This window comes from Pelophylax lessonae (assembly GCF_965119305.1).
Source record: "Pelophylax lessonae genome assembly, chromosome: 2".
NCBI classification, from domain to species: domain Eukaryota; kingdom Metazoa; phylum Chordata; class Amphibia; order Anura; family Ranidae; genus Pelophylax; species Pelophylax lessonae.
In genome coordinates this window covers 258,909,037-258,933,374 of record NC_138769.1, presented here as the reverse complement: position 1 = coordinate 258,933,374, position 24,338 = coordinate 258,909,037, and the positions used below count along the sequence as shown (strand labels likewise).

Here is a 24,338-nt window from a genome sequence, read left to right as displayed (position 1 = left end):
CATTCTTCCTTAATTATGGGTTTCATCCCACACTCCTTCCTCCACGTATTTTATCTTCAAGTAATCCGGTAGCCACTGACTACCTCACACAAATAAAGGATTCATTGGATTTACTCAACACCACCATCTCTCATGCCCACAGCCAGCAGAAGCGGTACTACGATCTCCGTAGAAGACCTTCTCCCCAATATACTGTTGGGGATCTGGTTTGGTTATCCACAAAAAATCTGAGATTGAAAATCCCCAGCAAAAAACTTGGACCTTTATTTTTGGGGCCTTTCGAGATCGAAAAAACTCATTGGAACATCTGCAGTCCGTCTTACATTACCGATGGACTTAAAGATACACCCCATATTCCATGTATCTCTACTAAAACCTCATATACCTAATCAGGAGATTAGATCTACCCCGGTACAAGTAGAAGGAGGAGAAGAGTATGAGGTACGAGAGATTCTGGATTCTCGAATCCATAGAGGGAAACTTCAATATCTAGTCAGGTGGAGAAACTATGGACCTCAAAATGACACCTGGTTAGATGCTTCAGATGTTCATGCTTCCAGACTTACTCAGAGGTTTCACATCAAACACCCTGAGAAGCCAGCTTTGTAGGCCTTCTGGAGCCGGCCTTACGGGGGGGTACTGTAAGATCCTTGGTATATTCAATGCCTTTTCTGCCTCTTTACTTCCGGGTTGCGTTCCACCACTCAGGTGGAACGCATACAGCTGTGGTAATGGTTCACAGCGCTGACGTCATCATCAGGCGCCGCATAGGGCGCCTATTTCAACTGACGGTCTGCACTCACACATCGTTCGTGCAACCGCTCCTGATAGATGCCTAACCTGACGCTGCTGAATCTTCCAGACACACCCCACTCCTGGATTGACCGGAGCCTCGCTACCTCGCTCTACTCCTAATTGCTTCCTGGCTTTTGATAAGTACCCCACAGGGGACCCCTCCTTATCAACAATGCTTGCTAACTATTACCTACATTATTGAACTGATTGCTAGCTCTATACATCTTGCTCTTAATATCTACTACCTGCATTGCTGAATTAGATTGCTAGCTCTCATACATCCTGCTTGCTAATACCTAAACCTGCATTACTGAACTAGCCTATAAACTCTTGTACATCTTGCCTACTGCTATTTACCACCTGTTGCATGTACTAGATTGCTAGCTCTTGAGATTACTATTCATCACCATTTGCTACCATTCCTCAGAACCTATACCATCAGTGTATTATATCACTGCTACTTGCATTTAGTACCTGTCACTCTCATAACATCACTTACTGAGTGTTTGTACATGTGCATACTGAACCAGGCTGAACCACTATGATGAGTCAAGAGAGTTGGATCAGGTGATTTAACATTTCTCTACAAGACTACTGAGTGGAACTCTGCAGCTGTAGATCCAGTCCATTGACATAAAAAGTCAGAGCATTACAGTGTTTTGCTGGGTTGATAGTAATGCTATCCATAGCTACCTACAGTGAGCATCCGGACACAGCCTGGCTGCCCCTGCTCAAGTCAGAGGTCGGGACCCAATAGTGTTGTAGGTACCCCTTTGAGCCACGAATGTAAGCAGTCCTTGATCCTCTAAAGGGGCTACGCCACTGCTAAGTGTGTCAGTCTATTGTCATCTGGCAACATGTCTGACCCCTAAAAGATGACCAATTGCTATCAGGCAAATCTTTAGCAGGCAAACCTTAACACAGCCCATGTTTTCTGCGTGTGCCGTTTACAGTCCTCCTATACGACTCGGCTCTGTGACAGGTCATGTCAGGCAAATCGGCAGCTATTTTCCTTACCGTTGAGGCTTTTTCTTCCATTGTGGAATGTGTTATATCTCTACTCACAAATTGTCTCATTGTGACCATAGGGGCTGCAAGAGGCACAACATCCGTTCCCTGAACTCCTCTGCAGAGTAAAAACTCAGCACTTCTGAGTTTAGAGCTGTCAGATTCTGGCTAACCGTGGCCAGGAAAGGAGCAAATTGGGATGCCCTGTTTCTGATATGCTAGGGCAACTTCAGTGGAGACATTAGGAGATCAAAAGTAAATCCATGTACACTGAAGGCCCCATGAACCTCCTTTAGGGAAAGGGAGCCTTGACTGCTGGAAGCATGGCGTCACTGTGGGTGTGAACCTAAAAGAGAATTTAAGTAACTCCCTTGGGATTGGCTACAAAGACCTGAGGTGACTGGGTGGAGCCTGAACTCTAGGAAAAGGCTTCACTGGGGCACATCCATCTGCTCTGAGGAGATTCACTTGTTACAAGAGTTGCTAGGTGAGTATCCCTCCTCTGTTCACAGGCCCCTCACTACCAAATTTCACAGGAGTTATCCTTCCTCAGCGTTCCTGTACCATCATGGACACAGAACTTTTATCCGGGCTGACTGACTGCTTTCTCTTCTTATGGTGAGACTGTCCCCTCAGCTCCTACACCTGCTGACCATCCCTCGCTGCCAAGCCACCCTCCTCTAGGGTCATTCAATGCAATTTCCCTCCATCCAGACCCTCCAGGGTCACTACTAATACAGCCAGACGCAGGACCCCCTCTGGAGCTACTGGCGCTGAGGGCGCTAGCTCCTCTCCTTCTCTGCTAGCCCCTCACTCTGCCTTCCTTTCCATACAGCAGGAGGCACTGATCATTAACTCTTTGCATCCCTGCCTCAGCCTGCATACCATGTCTGACCCCTAAAAGAGTTACAGCCTCCCCAAGTGACATGCCTTAGATTCTCTGACAGGGCTTCTGTGTCACTTGAGGCAGGAGGCTCCTTTACTATTACCCTGCATGTCACAGCGCAACCTCTGACACACAGGGTCAACTTCTGGACTCCAGATTCTCCCTCCAGGTCTTTCTGAAGGCAATCGTCAATCTTCCCACTCAAACTCTGCTGGGTAAGTATGATTATAGGGTGGTCTGGGATAAGTCAGGTGTAGCTGTTTCAGAGCCACTAATGCATTTTTGAAGCAGTCCAATAAGTTTTTATTTTTACTATAGTTGAGTGTCACACCAACTGTGGCACCCACCCCATCCTCCAGCATCTGGTTCTCACCTAGGTGACCCACTATAATTAATTTCCCTGTCGATTTGCACAAGTGATTAAATAATTACATTTTAAAGATGGCACCGTCAGTTCACGGATGTGCTGACGCGGGTGCTTTTTGATACACAGAGAGTTGACAAATAAACACATATTGATGTTAATACTGAGGGTGAAAACTCAAACAGCTTCCTTGAATTTTGGGAACTGGCTGCAAGGTATTCTGTGCCTATGCATTGCTGTTTAATTTTGATACCAGTTTTGCCTAAATGGCTGCCAGGAAAGAACTGTGTTTTGACTGCCGAAATGTTAGTCTATGGTATATGTATTTTGACGTGCGTTGCTAGCTTCCAACATTATTTACTCTTGCGCTAACTTTTACTCTGCATATGGTTATTACTCATGTGCCTACACAGGCCAGCTTCTTTCCAGTCACCTGCATAGAATGTCAGCAGTATACCAATTGGCAACTGCTGGCTGTTTATCGAGAGTCTCTGTGTGCGGTACACCGCATGTCACTTTAAACACAACTTTTCCCTTGGCGGTAGTACCCACCCAGCAGTCAACTCTTTCTGCATAGGGAATACACCACCTGCCAAACCAAGTCCAAGTTTGCCCCTTCTAAGACAGAGGATGCCAGTGAATGTTTCACTGGCTAGACCAGTACCCTCTCAGTGGGGAGGCTTGAATCCTGCAATCTGGATTTATTCAGGGATTTTGGATCCCTTTCACGTGACCCCTAATGCTCCTTGTGGGTTTCCTCACTTGGTGTGGTACCCGAAAAAGTACCAAAAAAAAAATTCCAACTTGTACTTTTTTTTTCTTTCCCTACAGGCTTGTCAGTTATGAGGGTATTATCAGGAGAAATCCCTGGACTAATACTCCACTTTTGATACAGCAATTTCTTAGCTGAGTTTTCTGGTGCTTCTACCCTTCTGGTGAAGGCCGACATCAGGTCTGCCTTTCATCTCCTGCCTGTACACTGTGACTGTTCCATCTCAACAACGTGGAAGGTACTGCCCATCTTCTGTCCTTTTGGGCATTAAGATTGACATTGTTGAGATGGTCTGACAACTTCTTGGGGTTAATTAGTTTCTGTCCTTAGTTAAATTTCCAAGGGACTCTAGGAAGCTCTGGCTGTAGCAGCTTCAATACTTTTGGGCCATCTTGTTTTCACATTCTGTGTACTTCTGATACATGTAATACTGGCAGCACTGATGCAAAACCAATAGGAAAACCCTTTGGCCCTGGGCTGGTGCAAGGACATCCTAGGCAAAAATCTTTTTTTGCCGCACCTCCCTTTGCCCTGCCCATGTATACGCATGCTTCCCAACTTTTGAACTTGAGAATGAGGGACACTTAAGGGAGACAGTGACCTGCTGCAGCAAAAAGTGGATGTGGTAAAACATGATCAGGGGGGCTTAAGGGCCAAGGTTAAACAAAACCTAGGCTTCCTTCCTATAAAATATGCTTTGATTGCTGTGCCACAAGCTGGAGTCTCAGGGATACATAATAAACCTCAAAACAATCATTTAGAAAATTGCTTCCAATACATCTTGTTTTGTATACACCGAAAATAGACAGAAAGCTTAAAATAGAGGACTTTGAAGGACCTGATGGAACCTGGGATGGAGCCAGAGAATAAGTAGTGCAGTATGAACCAACCCTTAGGGGGAAATAATGGTAAGGATTACTATGGTATATGGAACAAAGGAAGGGGGGATCGCTATGGTACATTGAAGGCAGGAAGGAGGGATCATAATGGTACATGAAAAGCTGGAAGCATTACCTTGGTACTTGGAAGAAAGGAAGGATCACTATGGCATATGAAAGGCAGGAAGGAGGGATTACAATGGCACATGGAAAGCAGGAAGGATCACTATGGCACATGGAAGGAAGGATCACTGTGGCACATAGAAGGCAGGAAGGATCACCATTGTACATGGAAGGAAGGATCACTATGGTACATGGAAGGCAGGAAGGAGGGACCACTATGGCACATGGAAGGCAGGAAGGATCACTATGGTACATGGAAGGCAGGAAGGAAGGATCCCTATGGTACATGGAAGGCAGGGAGGGATCACTATAGCAGATGGAAGGCAGGAAGGAATGACAACTATGGCACATGGAAGGCAGGAAGGAGGGATCACTATGGTACATGGAAGGCAGGAGGGAGAGATCACAATGGCACATGGAAGGCAGGAAGGATTACTATTGTACATGGAACAAAGGACCACTATGTTACATGGAAGGCAGGATCACTATGTTACATGGAAGGCAGGAAAACTATGGCACATGGAAGGAAGAGAGGGGAGAGATCACTCACCCAAGGCTGCATTGTCTTCAGAGGCTCAGGGAGACATCAGGACAGGAGCACCAGCTGCTTTGAAATCTCCCGCCCACACCCCCTTTCCAGGTACCGATTGGCTGCACATGGGGGTTGTGGGCAGGCATAGGGGGAACATGGGGAGGAGGTGGGGCAGAACTAGCCTACCTTCTTCTCCATCCTCTTTCAGGATATACAGAATACAGTGGACAGGGGATGTGCAGCAGGCGGGGGATGTGCAACGGGCGAGCCAGTGGGCGGGTGAGTGGGAGGTGGGGTAACTGTGTTGCTTGGCACTGAGCGAGGCAGAGGCACCCCCGACTGATGTGTGCTTTAGGCCAGTGCCTACCTTGCTTATAGGTAATGCCGGCCCTGCTTAGGCCCCTTTCAAACTAGCAGGCCGATGGGGTCCGCCTGTCAGTTTTTCGAGGCAGACTCGATCAGCCCCTTTATTCTCCTCTATGGAGCGGCAGGAGTCTATGGACATGTGTCAGTTGACACCTGCCGATATCCAGACATGGGAGTAAGTCACACATGTGCAAGTCACAAGCAAGTCTCAAGTCTTAACCTTCAAGTCTCAAGCAAGTCACAAGTTACTGTGGCGAAAAGCAAGCAAGTCAAGTCGAGTCCCTGCTAGAAGTCAAGCAACTCAAGTGAAGTAATTTATTTTAGTCAAGTCACAAATCAAGTCAAAATACTGATCTACCCCAATTTTCACCTTTAAATCACTTAAAAGTCAGTGGTCAAGAAAGGTTTTGTTTTATTTTCAACATTAACAAAGCTGCTTAGTGCTTTTTTCTTGGCATATTAAAGAAACACTTTGAATGCCCAAACAGCTCAAAATCCTTCATCCGGTCATGTTTCAACACCACAGTCACTAAAAACATGTTACGTATTTCCATTGTTAAACAGCCAGTGTCCTAAAAATCAGAACACACTGAGGTGTTTTAAGTGACTGTGGTGTCAGAAACATAACAGGCACATTCATTTTGCTTTAACACATCTTGAGAAAATGCAAATATTTAATAACTTAAAAAAGTAAAGTCAAATGTCTCAAGTCAAAGTCAAGTCATGAATACCAAGTCAAAGTCAAGTCTCAAGTCATGGATACCAAGTCAAAGTCAAGCCTCAAGTCATGAATACCAAGTCAAAGTCAAGTCGAGTCTTTTATTAATTTTAGTCAAGCAAGTCTCAAGTCCTCAAACTGGTGACTTAAGTCTGACTTAAGTCAATTCATGTGACTCGAGTCCCCCACCTCTGCCGATATCTGATATAATCCTATCCGCTGAAAAAACACATGGGGATCCATTCCCCATCCATCTATCAGATCAGATGGCCATTGGGTGTAAATAGACAGGCATTCAGTTTACATCTGACTGGCCATAGAGGAGAGCAGGCTGTGTCTGTGTCCGCTCTGCATAAGCAGAGCGGACATGGACCAGCTATCCACCTGCTCAGCGATGATCAGTGGACAGATTCCCTGCTCAGCAAGCATACTCCAATGAAGCCGGCCCCGTGTGTAAGGGGCCTAAAGATCAATTGGCAGCTACAGTTGTGTATGAAAGTTTGATTGCCTAGAGGCGAACTTTAAAGCTTACTTTACATCAAAATGGAAAGTCTGCATACTCTTTAGAGCCCCTCCATCATGTCATAATGGGAAAATTGAATTCAATGCTCTGCTCTTTGCATGTTCCGGAAAAACGAGCCAAAAAACGTATGCTCTCACTACGCTGGGTGTGAATGGGACCTCAAAGTAAAATTAGTGTGTTTACACAAGAACAATGAAGCTCCATTCAAATCTGCACCTTTTCAAGGGCATGGCAAACCGCATATAAAATGCATGCTTTGCCATGTGTTTTGGAAACTAGCTGCAATTCTGCATTACCATTAAATGTTAATGGTACCCCAAGGGTGGGTAGCAGGCGCACGTTTGTCATGTGACAAATGTGTTCCAAATGCACCAAAAAGCAAGGTAAAAACGCACCACTCCAAGAAAAGGTTCTGGAGCTTCTTTGGGGTGTTTTTGGTGCATAGGGCATTGCATGAAGAGTAGAAACAGTCCCAATAAAATGCGTGCAGGAATGTGAGTTCCCGCTATGTGGAGATCTGAAAGGGGCCTGACAGCTGCTGTCTTCATCCACTCCCTTCTATGTACTACAATCTGATTGTATAATATCTGTTCAATGTCCGTTACATAGTTACATAGTAGGTGAGGTTGAATAAAGACTATAGTCCATCCAGTTCAACCTGTGTAGGTGTGTGTGGCTGTAATCCTCTCGCATACCCCTGAATGTTCTGATCCTTGAGATGTACGTCTAGTAGTCTTTTGAAAGTCACCATACTACCTGCACAAACCACCTCTTGTGGTAGAGAATTCCACAATCTTGTAGCCCTAACAGTAAAGAACCCCCCACGTTGCCTGAGGTTAAAACGCTTCTTCTCTAATCGCATTGTATGCCCCCGAGTCCTCATGCAATCCCTTCGACTGAACAGCTTTTTTTCTAAGCTTAGATCCCCATTGAGATATTTAAAAATTGCTATCATGTCCCCCCTCAGGCGTCTCTTCTCCAGGGAGAATAAATCAAGCGATTGCAGACGCTCCTCATAATCAAGGTCCTCCAATCCCCTAATTAGTTTAGTTGCCCTTCTCTGGACCCTCTCCAGCTTCAACACATCCCTTCTGAGGACTGGTGACCAGAACTGGACAGAATACTCCAGATGAGGTCGGACCAGAGTTTTATAAAGTGGAAGGATTATAGTCTTATCTCTGGAATACATCCCTTTCTTTATGCATGCTAATAATCTGCTAGCCTTGGCAGCTGCCGCTTGACATTGCATGCTGTTGCCTAGTCTATCATCAACCAAGACTCCCAGATCCTTCTCCATTTTTGATTCTCCCAAGGGTTCCCCTCCTAACGTGTATTGTGCTTTTATGTTTCTAGTCCCCAAGTGCAAAACCTTACATTTCTCCACGCTAAACCTCATTTGCCATGTCGTTGCCCACTCCGTTATTTTGTCCAGGTCATTCTGCAGGATATCTGCTTCATGCTGTTCTGTTATTGCCCTGCCTAATTTTGTGTCATCTGCAAAAACGGATATCGAACTACTGATCCCGTCCTCAATGCTGTTTATGAATAAATTGAACAAGGTTGGTCCTAGGACTGAGCCTTGGGGGACCCCGCTTACTACCTCAGACTAGTCTGAGTATGCGCTGTTTATTACCACCCTTTGGACACGCCCTTTTAGCCAGTTCCGTATCCAAGAGCAAACCCTGCTGTCGATACCTGCAGACCTTATTTTATAAATTAAGCGCTTATGGGGAACTGTATCAAACGCCTTAGCAAAATCCAAGTACACCACATCCACTGGTCTGCCCCTATCTAGCTCACAGCTCACCTCCTCGTAGAATGTTAAGAGATTGGTTTGACAAGAACGCCCATTTGTAAACCCGTGCTGGTTACTACTGATGATGCTGTTGTCCTTAGCAAACTCTACGATATAGTCCCTTATCATACCCTCCAGAAGTTTACATACTACTGATGTCAGACTGACAGGCCTATAATTTCCCGGTATATGCCTCTGACCCTTTTTGAATATCGGAATCACGTTTGCTTTCCTCCACTCCCCTGGTACATCTCCTGTCCTAATACTGTCTGCAAAGATCAGGAACAGTGGTCTGGATATAACCTTACTGAGTTCCTTGAGTACTCTCGGGTGTACGCCATCCGGGCCTGGTGATTTGTTTGTGTTAACTTTATCCAGCCTTTCCCTGATTTCACCCTCTGTTAGCCATAGTGGCAAGTCCTGTGTATTACTACTTACCATACAGTCATGGTCAGTGTACCCCTCCGTTTCCTGTGTAAAGACTGATGAGAAAAAAGCATTCAGCACGGTTGCTTTTTCAGTGTCCTATGTAACCATCCTCCCATCATCGTTAATTATGTGTGCAATATGCTCTGCCCTAGTTTTTTTGCTGTTGATATACTTAAAGAATTTCTTTGGGGTTTTTTTACTATCCTCCGCTATTTGTCTCTCAAAGTCTTTTTTAGCCATCTTGATTTCGTGTTTACACTTCCTATTTGCCTCCTTGTATTGGTCGAAAGCCAATACTGTGCCCTCTGATTTATATTTCCTGAAGGCCAATTTTTTTCCCCTAATAAGTTTTTTAACGCTACGGTTTAGTCAGCCAGGTTTGGCTTTGTCTCTTCTAAATTTATTTCCCATAGGAATGCACTGCAAGATGCCTTTGCTTAATATGTTCCTAAAGCATTCCCATTTTTCCTCTGTGGTCAGGGATCCCAGGGTTCGGTCCCAGTTTACCCTTTCCATCAATGAGTACAATTTTGGAAAGTCTGCCCTTCTGAAGTTAAGGGTTCTTATGTTCCCCACTTGCCTTGCTATATTGTTATTTACGCTAAATGTGATCATCCTGTGATCGCTAGAGCCCAGGTTGTCCTGGACCCCTACCTCCGAGATTAGGTCTGGGTCATTAGTGATCAATAGATCCAGGATTGCGTCTTCTCTAGTAGGAGAATCCACCAACTGTGACATGTAATTATCCTGTAAGGTTTCCGTGAATAGACGGCCCTTATGTGAGTGTGTAGTCCCCTCTCCCCAGTCAATGTCGGGATAATTGAAGTCCCCCAATATGATGACTGATCCTAGCTTTGCCACTTTACCCAAAAGTGCTAAAAATTCCTGCTCTACCTCCTCCCCTTGTTTAAGTGGCCTATAGCAAACCCCTACAATTACTTTTCCCTTTTCTCCTTCCCTATGGAGTTCTACCCATACGGATTCTAACTCCATACTCATCCCTTCCGTAATGTCACTCCTCTCAATCACCTTTACATTATTCTTGACGTAAAGACATACTCCTCCCCCTCTTTTTCCTACCCTGTCCTTCCGGTACACTGAATACCCTTGGATATTTGCCAGCCAGTCATGTGAGGGGTCGAACCAAGTCTCCGTTATTCCCACTAGGTCTATGTCCTCCTCATGTACTAACATTTCCAACTCATCCATTTTATTAGCTAGGCTTCTGGCATTAGCATATACCCCTTTTAGTTTTACGGAAGTTAAATGTGATTGGTGGTTATGTTTATTCCTGTTTGGTCTGCGGTTCTCCCGCACAGACCTACCGATTGACGTTGTGGAGCTACTGTCGCTGCTGACCCTACATCTGTCTTCAGTCCTTTGCTCCCTCCTAACTGACTCTACTTCTGAGCCCTCCCCCCCCGTCTCCTAGTTTAAAAGCTCCTCCAACTTGGTGGCCATCTTTCTCCCCAAAAGAGCTGTACCGCCCCCATTAAGGTGCAGCCCATTTTTACTAAAGAGCCGGTAGCCGACTGAGAAGTCGGCCCAGTTCTCCAGGAACCCAAACCCCTCCTTCCTACACCAGTTCCTCAGCCACTTGTTAAGTTCCCTAATCTCCTTCTGCCTCTCCTGTGTGGCTCGAGGTACCGGCAGTATTTCAGAGAAAACCACCTTGGAGGTCCTTTTCCTCAATCTATTACCTAAGTCCCTGAAATCGTTCTTTTGGATCCTCCACCTACCTTTAACTTTGTCATTAGTGCCCACATGCACCATGACCGCTGGGTCATCCCCAGCCCCGCACAACAATCTGTCTGCCAGATCTGCGATATGCCGAACGCGGGTGCCCGGTAAACAACAAACTGTTCGGTTAGCGAGATCTTTTTTACAGATTGCCCTCTCTGTCCTCTTGATAATTGAGTCCCCAACTACCACAACCTTTCTAACCTTTCCTGAGTTATGGCCCCCCTTCTTCCTGGAGCCGTCCCTCCCCTGGCAGCTGGGGGAGGGTGCATGCTCCAGCCCTGCCACCCCTGAGTTGATATCCCCCTCAACCTTCAACTCGGTAAATATGTTAGGATGTACCAACTCAGGACTGGCCTCCCTGACACTCCTCCCACTAACATTCCTAACAGTCACCCAGCTAGGTGCCTCTGCTGCTTGCCTCTCCTCCATTCCTCCCTCCTCTATGCTGGCCCCTGCCAGCGCCTGATGGGTAATGTCCAAGCTCCTTTCCAGGTTGTAGATGCGACGCAGTCTTGCCACTGTGTTCTCTAGATCCACGATGTGGGCTTCCAGAGCAACAAGTTGCTCACATCTTGCACAGCAGTATTCGTCCTCGATTGGTTCATCAAGAAACTCATACGTGGCGCAAGAAGTGCACTGAGTGGCATCCCCAATCCTGTCGGACATTATTACCCACTACTCTATGGGGATAATATTAACGACCTGCTCTTCCTTACCTACACTACCACTAACTCCCCTGGTACTAAACCTGGGGTACTCACCAGTCGCTAATAAACGAACCAGTCGCTAAGATACTTACCAGTCGCAAAGATAGCAACAGACGCAAAGATACTCACCAGTCACAAGATACTCACCAGTCGCAAGATACTCACCAGTCGCAAAGATACTCACCAGTCGCAAAGATACTTACCAGTCGCAAAGAATCTCACCAGTCGCAAGATACTCACCAATCGCAAAGAATCTCTCCAGTCGCCAGATACTCACCAGTCGCAGATACTCACCAGTCGCAGATACTCACCAGCCGCAAGATACTCACCAGTCGCAAGGATACTTACCAGTCGCAAAGAATCTCACCAGTCGCAAGATACTCGCCAATCGCAAAGAATCTCTCCAGTCGCAAGATACTCACCAGTCGCAGATACTCACCAGTCGCAGATACTCACCAGATACTCACCAGTTGCAAATATACTCACCAGTCGCAAGATGCTAACCCTCGCAAGATGCTAACCAGTCGCTAAGATACTCACCAGTCTCTAAAATACTCACGGTCGGTCAGTCACAGAGCACCGTTGGTCAGTCGCAGCGCACCGTCGGTCGGTCGCAGAGCACTGTCGGTCAGTCGCAGAGCACCGCGGTCAGTCGCAGAGCACCGTCGTTCAGTCGCAGAGCAGTCTGTCAGTCGCAGAGCAGTCTGTCAGTCGCAGAGCAGTCTGTCAGTCGCTGACGGTCGCAAGCAAGGTCAGTCAGTCACAGATCCCTATGTGGTCAGTCAGTCACAGTCACAGATCCCTATGTGGTCAGTCAGTCACAGTCACAGATCCCTATGTGGTCAGTCAGTCACAGGTCTGTCAGTCAGTCAGTCACAGGTCCCAAAGCACCGTCACACAGCTGCACAGATACTTACCAGTCGCCGCTGCCCGTCCTCCCCTGCTTCCGGGAACACTCACCTCCTCAGTACTGTGCGGTGTCCGTCCTCCGCCGCTCCGCCGTCCACCGCCGCAGCTTTCAGTCACGGTCCCTCTCTGACCCGGTCCCGCCGCTCTCTGTCCTGGTCCCGCAGCGCAGCCGCCGCTCTCTGTCCCGGTCCCCTGCACCCGCGCCGGCTTCTGGTGACCTAGTGCGGCTCCCCCGCACGTGTCACCCGGCTCTCCTCCACGCTCTCCTCCACACAGCTCTCCTCGCTGCTCTCCTCGCTGCTCGCAGTTGCTTGCTCCTCCCACACTGCTTCCGGTTCCGGGGGAATCGTGCGAATTTATCAAAACTTTGGAATAGGAGGACCCACCTGAACAATCCATTCAGTTTTATCAAATCAGGCAGGCTCTTGCACTACATAGTTGATGGTACATCTAAAGGAGATTGTACAATCAGATTGCACAAGTGTATGGTCACCCTAACGGAAGAAGTAGGAACGTGGGTGGAAATAAAACAAGAGGTGGTCTAATAATAAGGGAGGTGGGGTCAAGAGTGGTGAACACACCCTATTCTGTGATGCAGCGAGGCAGGGCATAATGGGATAAGAAGCTTCCTGGATGTCATATGATCTAAAGAAAATTATGGAATCAGAAAGCACTTTTACCCCTTTCCTGCCCAGGCCAATTTTCAGCTTTTGTCACACTTCGACAATTGCGTGGTCATACAACACTCTACCTACATAAATTGTTTAATAATTTTTTTCATATAAATAGAGCTTCCTTTTGGTGGTATTTAATCCGTACTGGATTTTTTTGCTATATACATGAATAAAAACTAAAACAAAATAATCTTTCTTGACAAATTTAGGCCAAACTCTATTCTGTTCCATTTCTTTAGTGAAAATACCCCAAATCTGTGTTTATTATTTAGTCTTTACGAAAATTATAGAGTCCACGAGCTATGGTGTGTGTATATATAAATATATATGTGTGTGTATATATATATATATATATATATATATATATATATATATATGTGTGTGTATAAAAATTGATCAATCCTGATGTACCGATGGCCTATCTTATTTTTTTTGAAGCCCGAAAACACCAGGACAGTACAGATATCCCCAAGTTACCCCTTTTTGGAAAGAAGACAGTCCAAGGTATTTAGTAAGAGGCATTGCGAGTTTTTTGAAGTTGTAATTTTTTGTCACAATTTTTTGGGAAATGAAGAAGTTTTAAAAAGTCTTTTTTTTTTTTACAATTTTCTTTTTCTTTTTTTTTTTACATACTGTCACCAGTGCAGTACAGCGTATTAATATACCTGGTGTGGTGGTGATCAGGGACACTGGCTGGTGACAGTATGTAAAAAAAGAATAATTCTTTTTTTGAATTTTTTCTTTTCTTTTTTTTAAGATTTTTTTTTTTTAATTCCCCGTGACCATAGCAATACATGGTTACCATAGTAACATTGTATCACTCTGGGGAAGTGATCAGGATTTTTTTTTTTTACACATGATTGTCACTTCACTGATTGAATTTCACGGTTATAAGCAACCATTTTTATTGAATGAAATTGATTCATTCTGTGTGTTTTGTTGTGATTAGCTGTGATTGGCCACAGCTAATCACATGGTACAGATGGACTTTGATTGGCCCTGTTTGGTGACAGTGATCACATGGTACAATCACAGCTAGCAATGCAATTGCAATGAATGGCATGAATCTAAGCCATTCATTGTTTACAATTATAATGTGATCTGCTGTGATTGGTCACAACGATCACTTGGTACCAGCAGTGGCCCGGTACAGTGATCTGTTTTTGGCTGTGTCCAGTGGACACAGTCAGTGACAGATCATGCCGCATTGCAGCCCGTGGTTAAAGTAAATTGTATAGAGAAAACACACATTACCAGTCCCTGCGCAGATCCTGGAGGTTGAGATCTGAAGAAGGAGGCTACGCCTCCGAAACGTTGTCCTTAGCAACCCCATGCAAGTCATGCTCTGGGTCCCGATCGGGGAGTCTCCCTCTGCTTAACCGCATTGTCAGTTTCTCTGAGCGGCTATAGCATCCGGCTCTTGGAGGGTGTGCGGCGGCGGCTGGACCGTGCGCAGGCTCACCACATCGAGTCTCCTTGAGTAATCCGAGGCGGTTGGCTTAGCCGTACGATACTCACTGACTAGTGCAGGACGAACAGCTGAGCCGCCGAGGCTAGGAGGAGAGAGCCCTGTAAACATCATCGGGGGATATTTATTTCCATGCATGACTTCCTATCTGTTTGTGAGTACCTGTTTTTATGGCTTCTATTAACTTCAAATAAATGGTGTTACACTAGGGCGGTGTGCGCTCTGTTCCTTTATTTTTTGTAAAGTAAATTGTATAAAGTAGTTAGTATTCAATCGGGCATCAGAATCATTAGGGGATTTATGCAATTCATTTAAATAAGACCATCATGGTATAAGATTGTGCAGGTCTACTAAACATGTGCAGGTCTACTAAACAGTAAACAGAGCCTGCACAAAAATTAGCAAATATGTCTAATTTATCATTTACAGTATATAGTTTCAACGGAAGTAATATGATTTTTTTACATTAAGATCTATTTTATTTTTATCTAAAACCTTACAAAACTATAATAACCATCAAAGCCCAACTCCAGCCAGATTAAAATTTTTGTTTTTTGAAGGGGGGCGCTTATGCCTGATATGCCTGCTGACATAATTCTGTCCCTGGAACCTCCTTTGGGACTATGCCAACCTGAGGGGTAAAGGCTATCTGGAATATGACATATTACGCTTGGAACTGTATCGGCATTCTCCAGTACCTTGTTTTGTTTGCTTGCTGCAGGAAACTCTCCAAACCACTATTGTGGTAAATTACCCAAATCTTTTGGTTCCAAACTTGAGCTGCTGGCTGTGACAGTGTGGCTGTTGAAGCTGATATCCCATCTAAATCCGTTGTTGTTAATGTTCTTTAAAGCTGGGACATCCAACTCTCATAAGGTTTACTATTGCACCTGGAAAGTGTACTTCATATGGTGTGAGAACAGGAAGTTTTATCCAAGGAAGTACTCAGTGGGATGCATTCTGATCTTTCTCTAATCCAATTTGAATCAATATATGACCTTGAATACTATCAAAGAACAGAGCTCGGCCCTGGCAGTCCTTTCAAAGATCCAAGCATCCCATTCTTTGGTAAAAAGCCTTTTTGTACTGGGTGTTGACCACCTGTATATCCACCTTTGACTCTATGTGATCTCAATCTGGTTCTTCAAATTCTGGATGACTCTGTCTCAATCTGGCTTTGTCAGGTCTTCAAAAACCACCATTTGAACCAATTAGTTATTCCTCTGACAATAATCACCCACAAGTTTGCCTTCCTTATTGTCATTACCTCTTCAATTTGATTTTGAGTTTGGGGCCCTCTTGTGGAGAACCCTTTCTTATTCTACATAGATATAAGGTTATCTTAATTGTTTTAAGACAATCTTGTCTTAATTTTCTTGCTCATTGTTTAAATGTAGTATGAACTGTTTCACTCTCAGCCAGGTCTGCTTTCAGGCAGATTGACTCTCTTCTCTAATTTTGAAGGCTCCTGTAAGGAACAGCACAGCTTGGTTCCACCATTTCTAAGTGTCTTCGACAGCTCATCATTCAGACCTTTAGGCTTAAGTATAAGTTTCTACTTTTATTGTCAAGGCATATTCCACTGGGTCGATAACTGTTTCAGAGGGCTTTTCAGCATAAGGGCATCTGTTTCCAAGATTGGAAGGCTGCCATCTAGTCTTCTGTTCATACATCCTTTAAGTTTTACAAGGTGAATGTTTAGGCCTCATCCAATGCCAATTTCGGATGTAAGGCAGCTTTTTGAGCTTCAGCTAGCACCCAGTTAACCAGCACCCATGTTTGTGAGCATGTTAGTTTTTAGTATTTACTGTGTTGCCCATTTCTCAATTAGACTTCTTTGGGATGTCCGTGTAGTCTCAGAAATACTTCTCACCCTGCGTCCCTTAATAAGTACATAGGTAGGTTGAAAAATTCCTTCTAGTTCAACCAGTAGAATAATATTCAATTAGGAAAACAGCACTGTTGACTTACTGTAAAACTCCTTTCTAAGATTTCATTAAAAGACACAGGTGCCATCCCTCTTTTGTCTTAGGATCGCTCCTAATGCTGCCTTTGCACAAAAAAGAAACATGATATAACTCATTGGCTAGCAGCTTTTTTGTTTGCCAGCATCCAATTATGCTATTAGCAGCAGTATAATCTTGTGTCATTGTGTCCCTTAATGAGCTCAAAGCAAATGTCAAACATCCTGTTTATTACGTGCCTTATGTTTTAAGATATTTACTGAATATCTTTGTTGGCTTTTTGTAGAGCTATATTCATTTCTTTATTTTGTAATTCATCTTCATAAATCTTTCATTTTTTTTTATGTCTTTTAGGGGGCAATATTGCAGAAGTTATGGGTAAGAAAACTAATTTGTTTAGTAATTGCTTAGACTTTACTCTGCTGATTAAGTATGACAATGAATGTTCTGGGTGAATTTGAATGGTGTTATACATATTTTCTCTTTATAGCAATGAATAGAAAATGTTTTTAAAAATGCTTTAATTGTTTTGTCAGTTAAATCTTGCATGCGAATATAAAGCTCAATAAATTACACTGACTTTTAAACTCACAAATGAAGTAGTGAGAGAATCGACTTGCCCCTTTTTTCGTCAGTTCAATCTGAGGGCTCAGTCAGACAAAAGTAAGCCCCCAAGCAAGAAGTTTTGTCTGTGCTGTCTCTTTAGGTACTCATAGTTCTCTGGGAATTCTCTAAGAAACAGGTGATAACCATATGTAGGCAGAAAATCTTACAACATGCAAGACACATTTTTTTTTTTTGAAGAACTGGGCAACAGTTACAACATATGGAAAACAAAAGTGCAATTCTAACAATAAATGTGCAGCAGGTACACATTACGAGAAGGGAACCACAAACTGCCAGTCATTACAATATGCTATGTTTAGTACAGTATCCAACCTCATGTTCCCAGCTGGGGCTCCTTTTTTTAGTTACAAGAAAAGTTTAAAAAATATTTGAAAGTTCCCTAATACTCAGAGGCCATTAAAGCACATTGTCCCCTAAAACACACAACAACGACCTTCATTTTGCTGTCTCTCATTTCAAAGCATTTTGCCATGAAAGCAAAAATACACAGAAATATCCAGTTTTTCTCTAAAACTTTAAGACGTTACAATACAAATTTGTTTCACACACCCCTAGTATGAAGGCATCTGGAGGTGCCTGCTTATTTGCTGGCATATTTTTGTTTACTGTTCCAGCAGTCCCAAAGCCCAGGGTAATCTTTTTTTTTTTTGCAAATTTTTGCTTGGTTACAATTTTTACCATCAATTTGAAAATGACTACAAGAACACTTTGATGGGCCAGTTGCATGAAGGCGAGAAATTGAAGTTACCCATGTATGGAGTATGAAAAAGAGCTAGTTTTTGTAATGCTTCAGTATGCCTTTGGACTATTCAAAATATCTTTAGGCAATTTCCACAGCACAGTCATGGTCATCAGAGTTCTTTTTCATTTACAATTCTAAGAATTACCTCACTTATCATGCTCCAGTTTTGCTGTAGTTTTGTACCAGGCTTTGCTTTAAATGTACAGTATTTCATGTAGATGTGTGTTTTATGTTATGTTGAAAATTAAGTTTTATTCACAAATTCCTAGCTTTTTTATCCTATGATCTACCTGGTTCATTTTCATTTTGGCCTAGTGTTGTTCAGTTTAGCTTCAAATCAGGTAGTATAGGACGAGCATAATACTCTGGTGTGGTAAAAGACATCTGTCACAAAAGAAATGTGTATGCTTTTGTAACTGATCTATTGAAAAATGCAAGTTACTCAACAACTTAAGGTAAATTACCTGAAAAAAAGTATACTGCTCAAGACCTAGACAATGTGGGCTATGTGGGACTTTAAATGAGACACCGGCAGGTATGCCCAGCGTCTCCATCCCTGTATCGGAAAAACCAAATTGAAAAGGATTAAAAGAGGTGCATGGAAGCCAGCCAGCCCCCAGTCTGATGTACTCACCCTCCAGTCTGCCACCAACCAAGTAGACCTGTCTCAATATACATAAAGAACAGGGGTTTAGTTGACACGCATTTGCAAACGCATATGTAAGCTGCAAAGCCACGACAAGGCACCCTGTTTTATCTTTATGTATATTGAGACAGGTCTACTTGGTTGGTGGCAGACTGGAGGGTGAGTACATCAGACTGGGGGCTGGCTAGCTTCCATGCACCTCTTTTAATCCTTTTCAATTTGGTTTTACTGCTCAAGACCTAAGTGGCTGTGTATGCTTATTCTGGGTCAATGACTGATAATATTGAATGAAGCTCAAAATTAGAGCTAGGAAAATAGCATTTTATGAAGGAGTTTGTGAATGCCTGCCCACATATGTTTATTGCATTGTATATCGTGTCTTACTTGTTTATCCTTTTAAAAACAGTAGTGATCAAACCTTCTTAGTTTGTTCAAGTGTGCAGCCCTGGAATTATTTTTTTCCTTATAAATATACAGTTATGTAATTAACTTTTTTCTTCTAAAGGAAACAACATTGTTATCCTCACAATAATCCTTATTGGACATGCAATAAGTCATCACTTCTGAGTTGGAAATCGCAAAAGGATATTTATTAGGATGAGATGGCTACTGTTGCACTAATACCTGTCTGATGTGAAGTGCCTATGAAATACCTTGATAGTCTGCTGATTAATTGCACTAAGTTTATGTTAAAAAAAAAAAAAAAAAGTTGTCTTCATTGGTAAAGAACTTCAAAAGGAATGGACAATTTTTTTAACAACGATTTGTTTTTTTTTGTTTTTGTTTTTTGTTATGGTCATTTTGCACTTGGGAATATTACTTTTTTACAAATTGTGCCTTGCATTATGTTTGTAAACTAAACAATACACTCCTAGACTCATGTTATATTTCATAGGATAAGAGGGTTTGGCCTAAAAAATTCTTTATTGCAAATAACTGTAAATACTGGTGAGTGTTCTGTAAATAAACTATATAGAAAGGTATTATTGGGGACCACACTGAGATTTTGCATTTTGGTAATGTTCAATATACAGTCTGTTACTGCAACAAGCAGTAATGCATAAAACTAAGTACGGTGAGTTGTTATGCCATTCATTTTGAATTGCACCCCAAAACACATAATCAGCCTGCAACAATGCACATAGCGTTTAGTGCACAACACACAGATATGAAGCATATGTGCATTTTAATGTGCTGCATTGGAAAAAAATGATGCAAGTCTGTTAAAAACGGAAAATTCCAAAATAGACTGCCTTACAGCATTGCACAATAATGCATGTGGACACGCTAAGTCTGCATTTAATCTCCAATAATCTGATTAAAAAGGGAATGCAGAGACTGAATTGACTGATACAGTGTTACAGTACCCAGTACAGATACCAGGTATCATTGTCATAGCTTAACCTCTTCCCACTGACATGGCACATATGCAGCCTCTCACCGAATGGGCATTAATGCCAAACGACTGCATATATGCATCTGTTTGTAAAAAAAGTTACTGTGTTGAGGGCGCCGGTCACTTTGCGCTCCAAGCACAGCAACTAACACATAATTGAAAGGTCCTGATGTATGTGATCAAGAGCTTTCCGGTCATGTGACAGCCAATCAGTGGTCACATGATCAGAATGCCCTCCTCCACCTCCAGGCATTTAGATCCATTCAAAGGGCCGGTAGGTGGCGGGCGGAAGGGGTTAAGTGTAACCTCCAGGTATGGTAAACTGCTCTGTTTTTTAATTCCTACTGGGGCCCCTTGTCTGTAGCCACTTTTATGCAAGAGGTAAACTTAGCCTTTAGTTATAGTGCACTCTGAAGGGCCTTATATTACACATACCCGCAAAGTAGAAAATTGTAGCAATCATTGGGTTTCTGTACTATGCTGCTCCTGTTGCACACAATTCAGAAGAGAGAGAAAAAAAATTTATATTTTAAAAACTTTTTTTGACTGCATACTTGTGGGTAGGGTTGCTAATCTAAATCCAGTGGTGACTAGTGTTGAAAAGAAAGTGTGTGTATTTGGGACATGTTTAGTATGTATTTAACAAACCTTTTATTAAGGCCTGCTTAGTGTTCACAGTTTGCTGTGTTCCAATTCATAATGTGTCCCTGCTAAAGCAAATAGGGATATGAATTTAAAAGTGAAAAGTAGTGCAGGTGTAGACAAAAAAAAAAGTTTTATATATTTGTATCAGGATGATGTACCATGACAGACCACACAACACTTCAGTTGAGTTTATACCACAAAGTCATACACCACTAGTTTGAGCAAGCTTCAGCCTCCGGTTACCAATATACTGTAAATACAAAAGTGTTAACAGAACCACTATTCATTCCTTTTCATGTCTTTTATTGCAGCAGCCGCCAACATTTTGATCCAGATGTCTTAAAATAGATCTGCTGAATAAAAGTTGATCTGCACCATGTGGAATTAAAAATCACTCGAAAAGGACTTCTTGTTGGTGCCACTATTTTTGCACTTTAGCTCTTGGTCAGTTTAGCGCCTGCTCTTCATACAAAACTCTATTATTTTCCTTCAAACTTCAGTCAGATATTCAGCAAACAATGTACTAACAAAAAAAAATAAAAATAAAACATTTTGGGGGCCTGGCATATTATGTGACACTCACAAAGGCTCAGTATCAATACTCACAAAAGCGAAAACAAGATTGGGCACACCTTGGACACTTAAGGGTTCAACGTGCTGAAAGCCTCTGAACTGCTTAGATATAAAAACAGGGACTGCAAAGTAGTATTTTAATGGTGAATACCTTTAATAAACTTAGAAACAATGATTCCACTTGAACACTTCTTATAAATATGCTTCCGTGCTGTGGTCTCTAGAGGATATCCGAATCTGTCGTGGCTGGCAGTCAGGCTTGCTAGTTGTATCCTCCATAACCATGGGCTCTACTCTGCATTTACTTCCAAGCCTGGGTTGGTTGCTAGGCACTAAATGGCACATTTTGGGGGTTTCCTCTTTGTCAAGCCTCTAATTGGATTAACTGCAATAGTGCATTTATAGCGTACCAGGAACTGCTAATAAAAAGTGTCTAAATTACAGACCGGGAGTATCAATACATCCAGGGAGCAGTCTAATTAACATATAATTCATAAGGAGCCCATCAGTATAAATGAAAAAAAAAAAACATAATTATGTTTTTTTTACATGAAAATTATGACATTTTTACATATTACAGAACCCTTAATTAGCACCAATACTTCCTTCTAATGCTGCCTAGGGCCATCTTTAGGAAAGCTCCTAGCGTAAGCAGCAAAGTGGCATTGAGTCAAATAAAATCTTGCTAAAGGAAACTAATAACCAAAACATTCCTGAAAGGATAAGTTCACCTTTGGAACATGTTACACCTGTATTTAGGTTGTAACATATTCCAGCACAGCACACCCCCTGAGGCCAGAATTTTCATAGCGGGGGAGTTTGGGGGGGGGGGGTTCCCTACAGCAGCTGTCACATTTAAAATAGGCTTCACCTGCACATCGACAACATTCATTCACCAGGATCTACTGAAAGGATTACTAAAAACCTGTACAGAAGTATGGACAGAAAGCTGGAGGGAGAGTGTTCAGGAGTCTGACATTGCAGTTTACAGGTGAACTTATCCTTTAGGCTCCGTTCAACTAGTGCGATTTCAAATATGATTTCCTTTTTAATTTCAAGCAGGGTAGTATTTCTATACCACTGTGGCATTGGTGCTGCCTTCCTATTGTTTTTATACTATTTATTAACTCGTTCTCTTGAACTTATTTGTAAGAAAGAGGACTTACATGAGGTGAGAATATGCAATGACCTATTATTATTATGTCAAAATCATTTTTTCTTTTCCGGCAATCCTAACCAAAACTAACAGAGCATATGAATTAGGGATATTTTAGATTTGAATGAGAAACAATGGAAACCCTACAAAGTGTAGCTACATATTAAAATCTAAACTTTATTTTTAAATTTAAATGGACCGTTAGGGTTTTGCCTTGCTATGACTTATTCAGCTGTAGAGGTTTTCAATGACCCAATATAATCCCATAATTAGACATTTTAAGGAGCCATTTAAACAGGAAAAAGTATAGGCAGAAGCAGAAAAAAGGAGAGGGGAGGCAAAGCATTGACTCTAATACCTACTGACTTCAAAATGTGATGACCACTGTGACCTATTATATTGCTTTTGGTGCCACTCAAAGTAGAGGGGAAAGTATATCCCTGTGTCCCAGAGCATGGGGTTCAGGCTTATCCTAATGCCAATCCAGAGAGATAGTAAATGTAAAGAGGAAAAAATTGCTGCTAGTTACAACCAGCCCAGGTGAACAAACAATAATGAGTGTCCTCCATCTTCATGCTATGACTAAGCCCCAGTGGGTGGGGCGAAATGCATCAGGGTGTGTGGTGTGGGGGAGACATGTTATGGTTTGTTCACTTGGGCTGGTCTGGAGCAGCGACGATCTATTCATCTTTATACCTAATGACGACTATTAACCCTGACACTGACTAGTGACTGTGACACCTACCAAATGGCTGTGGTTGATAATTGATGAGATTGACCATGGTTTGCCGAATATCTGGAGTTTGAAGGAAGATGACTTGGTTTTGCATTCATAGCATGGAGTAAACTGAGGTATGCTATATTTTGTATAAAGTAGTGCAGGAGTGAAAATGTGACGAATCTATTTATCAATAACTTGCTGCTATAATTTACTCTAGATAGACAACTGCTTTTTCTCTGCACTGGAAATTGTAAATATCTTCAATGGTAGGCCAATACAAACATATATCTAAAAGCAAATGTTTAGCACATAGATCAATGGTCCATAGCAGATGGCTGTATAAACCTTTTGCCATTGTACTACAAATGTGGAACAAGACATGCAACCCAATCCTGCAATTTTAGAATAGTTAGGTGAAATAATAATGTATGCCTGTGAGGTATTGAATTATGTAAAACATAAAACACATTCTTTTGCATTGTATTATTGAAACGGTAAGTAAAAAATGTTGGGGTAGAAAAACTAATTATCAGGAGCATGCATATTTGTATTTAATAGTCACATATGTTGGAAAATGAAGCCTGGCCAAAATACACCCTAGGTTTATATTTCTACATTCTGGCTTATTTTCTGCACAAGCTACATCAAAACAGCCACTGAGCCTTGTACTTTGAGGACAACTAAAGTGATTATCTCTGTAGTTGTCTTCGAAGAGGGAGCTTGGTGGCAATTTGTTGTAGCCCATGTCCTTAAAATAAGTTAAGACATGGGTATTTAGACACTGGGAGTATTTCAGCCAGGCTTAATGGTTTGTTAGAAGAGGTCTACAGGTATAGCATTTGCATTTAACAATATTTTACAAATGACAGTGTATTTTAAACTACCGATGCCCCTTGTCTGCATGGGTCAGCTTATGTACAGTAAATGGGGAACTTGGCAGTTAAAGTGAACAACGTTTGCAATACTTTTTTATATTTATACAAAGCTGTTATATCTACCATGAATTACCTCTTCCCAAGAATGAATAAATTCATATACTGCTTTTTATACATGAAATATATTTCTTGCTCTAGAAGCTGCAGTTTGACATTGCATGCTGTTATTTATGAGAAACAGATCTTTTCTATCATTGATTCACTCAGTTTTACCCCCACTTCTTTCTAGATTGTATAATGTGT

At 42.5% G+C, this 24,338-nt stretch overlaps 1 protein-coding gene and 1 long non-coding RNA gene across 4 annotated transcripts in view; both read left to right on the top strand.

Moving 5' to 3' along the window:
• The window catches only part of LOC309548571 (complement component receptor 1-like protein), a 588,839-nt gene extending 569,530 nt beyond the window's left edge, over positions 1-19,309 (top strand). For all 3 annotated transcript variants that reach the window (XM_082248544.1, XM_082248545.1, XM_082248543.1), the window contains 2 exons: positions 17,009-17,032; positions 19,175-19,309. In XM_082248544.1, the coding sequence (XP_082104670.1) occupies positions 17,009-17,032; positions 19,175-19,236 (86 nt within the window). In that variant the 3' untranslated portion in view covers positions 19,237-19,309. The remainder of the gene's footprint in view (positions 1-17,008; positions 17,033-19,174) is intronic.
• A 1,061-nt stretch (positions 19,310-20,370) lies between these two features.
• LOC309548457 lies at positions 20,371-21,399 on the top strand. The gene is made up of 2 exons (XR_014224991.1): positions 20,371-20,537; positions 20,577-21,399. It is a non-coding gene; the product is annotated as an uncharacterized lncRNA (long non-coding RNA).
• The last annotated feature ends 2,939 nt before the right edge of the window (positions 21,400-24,338 follow it).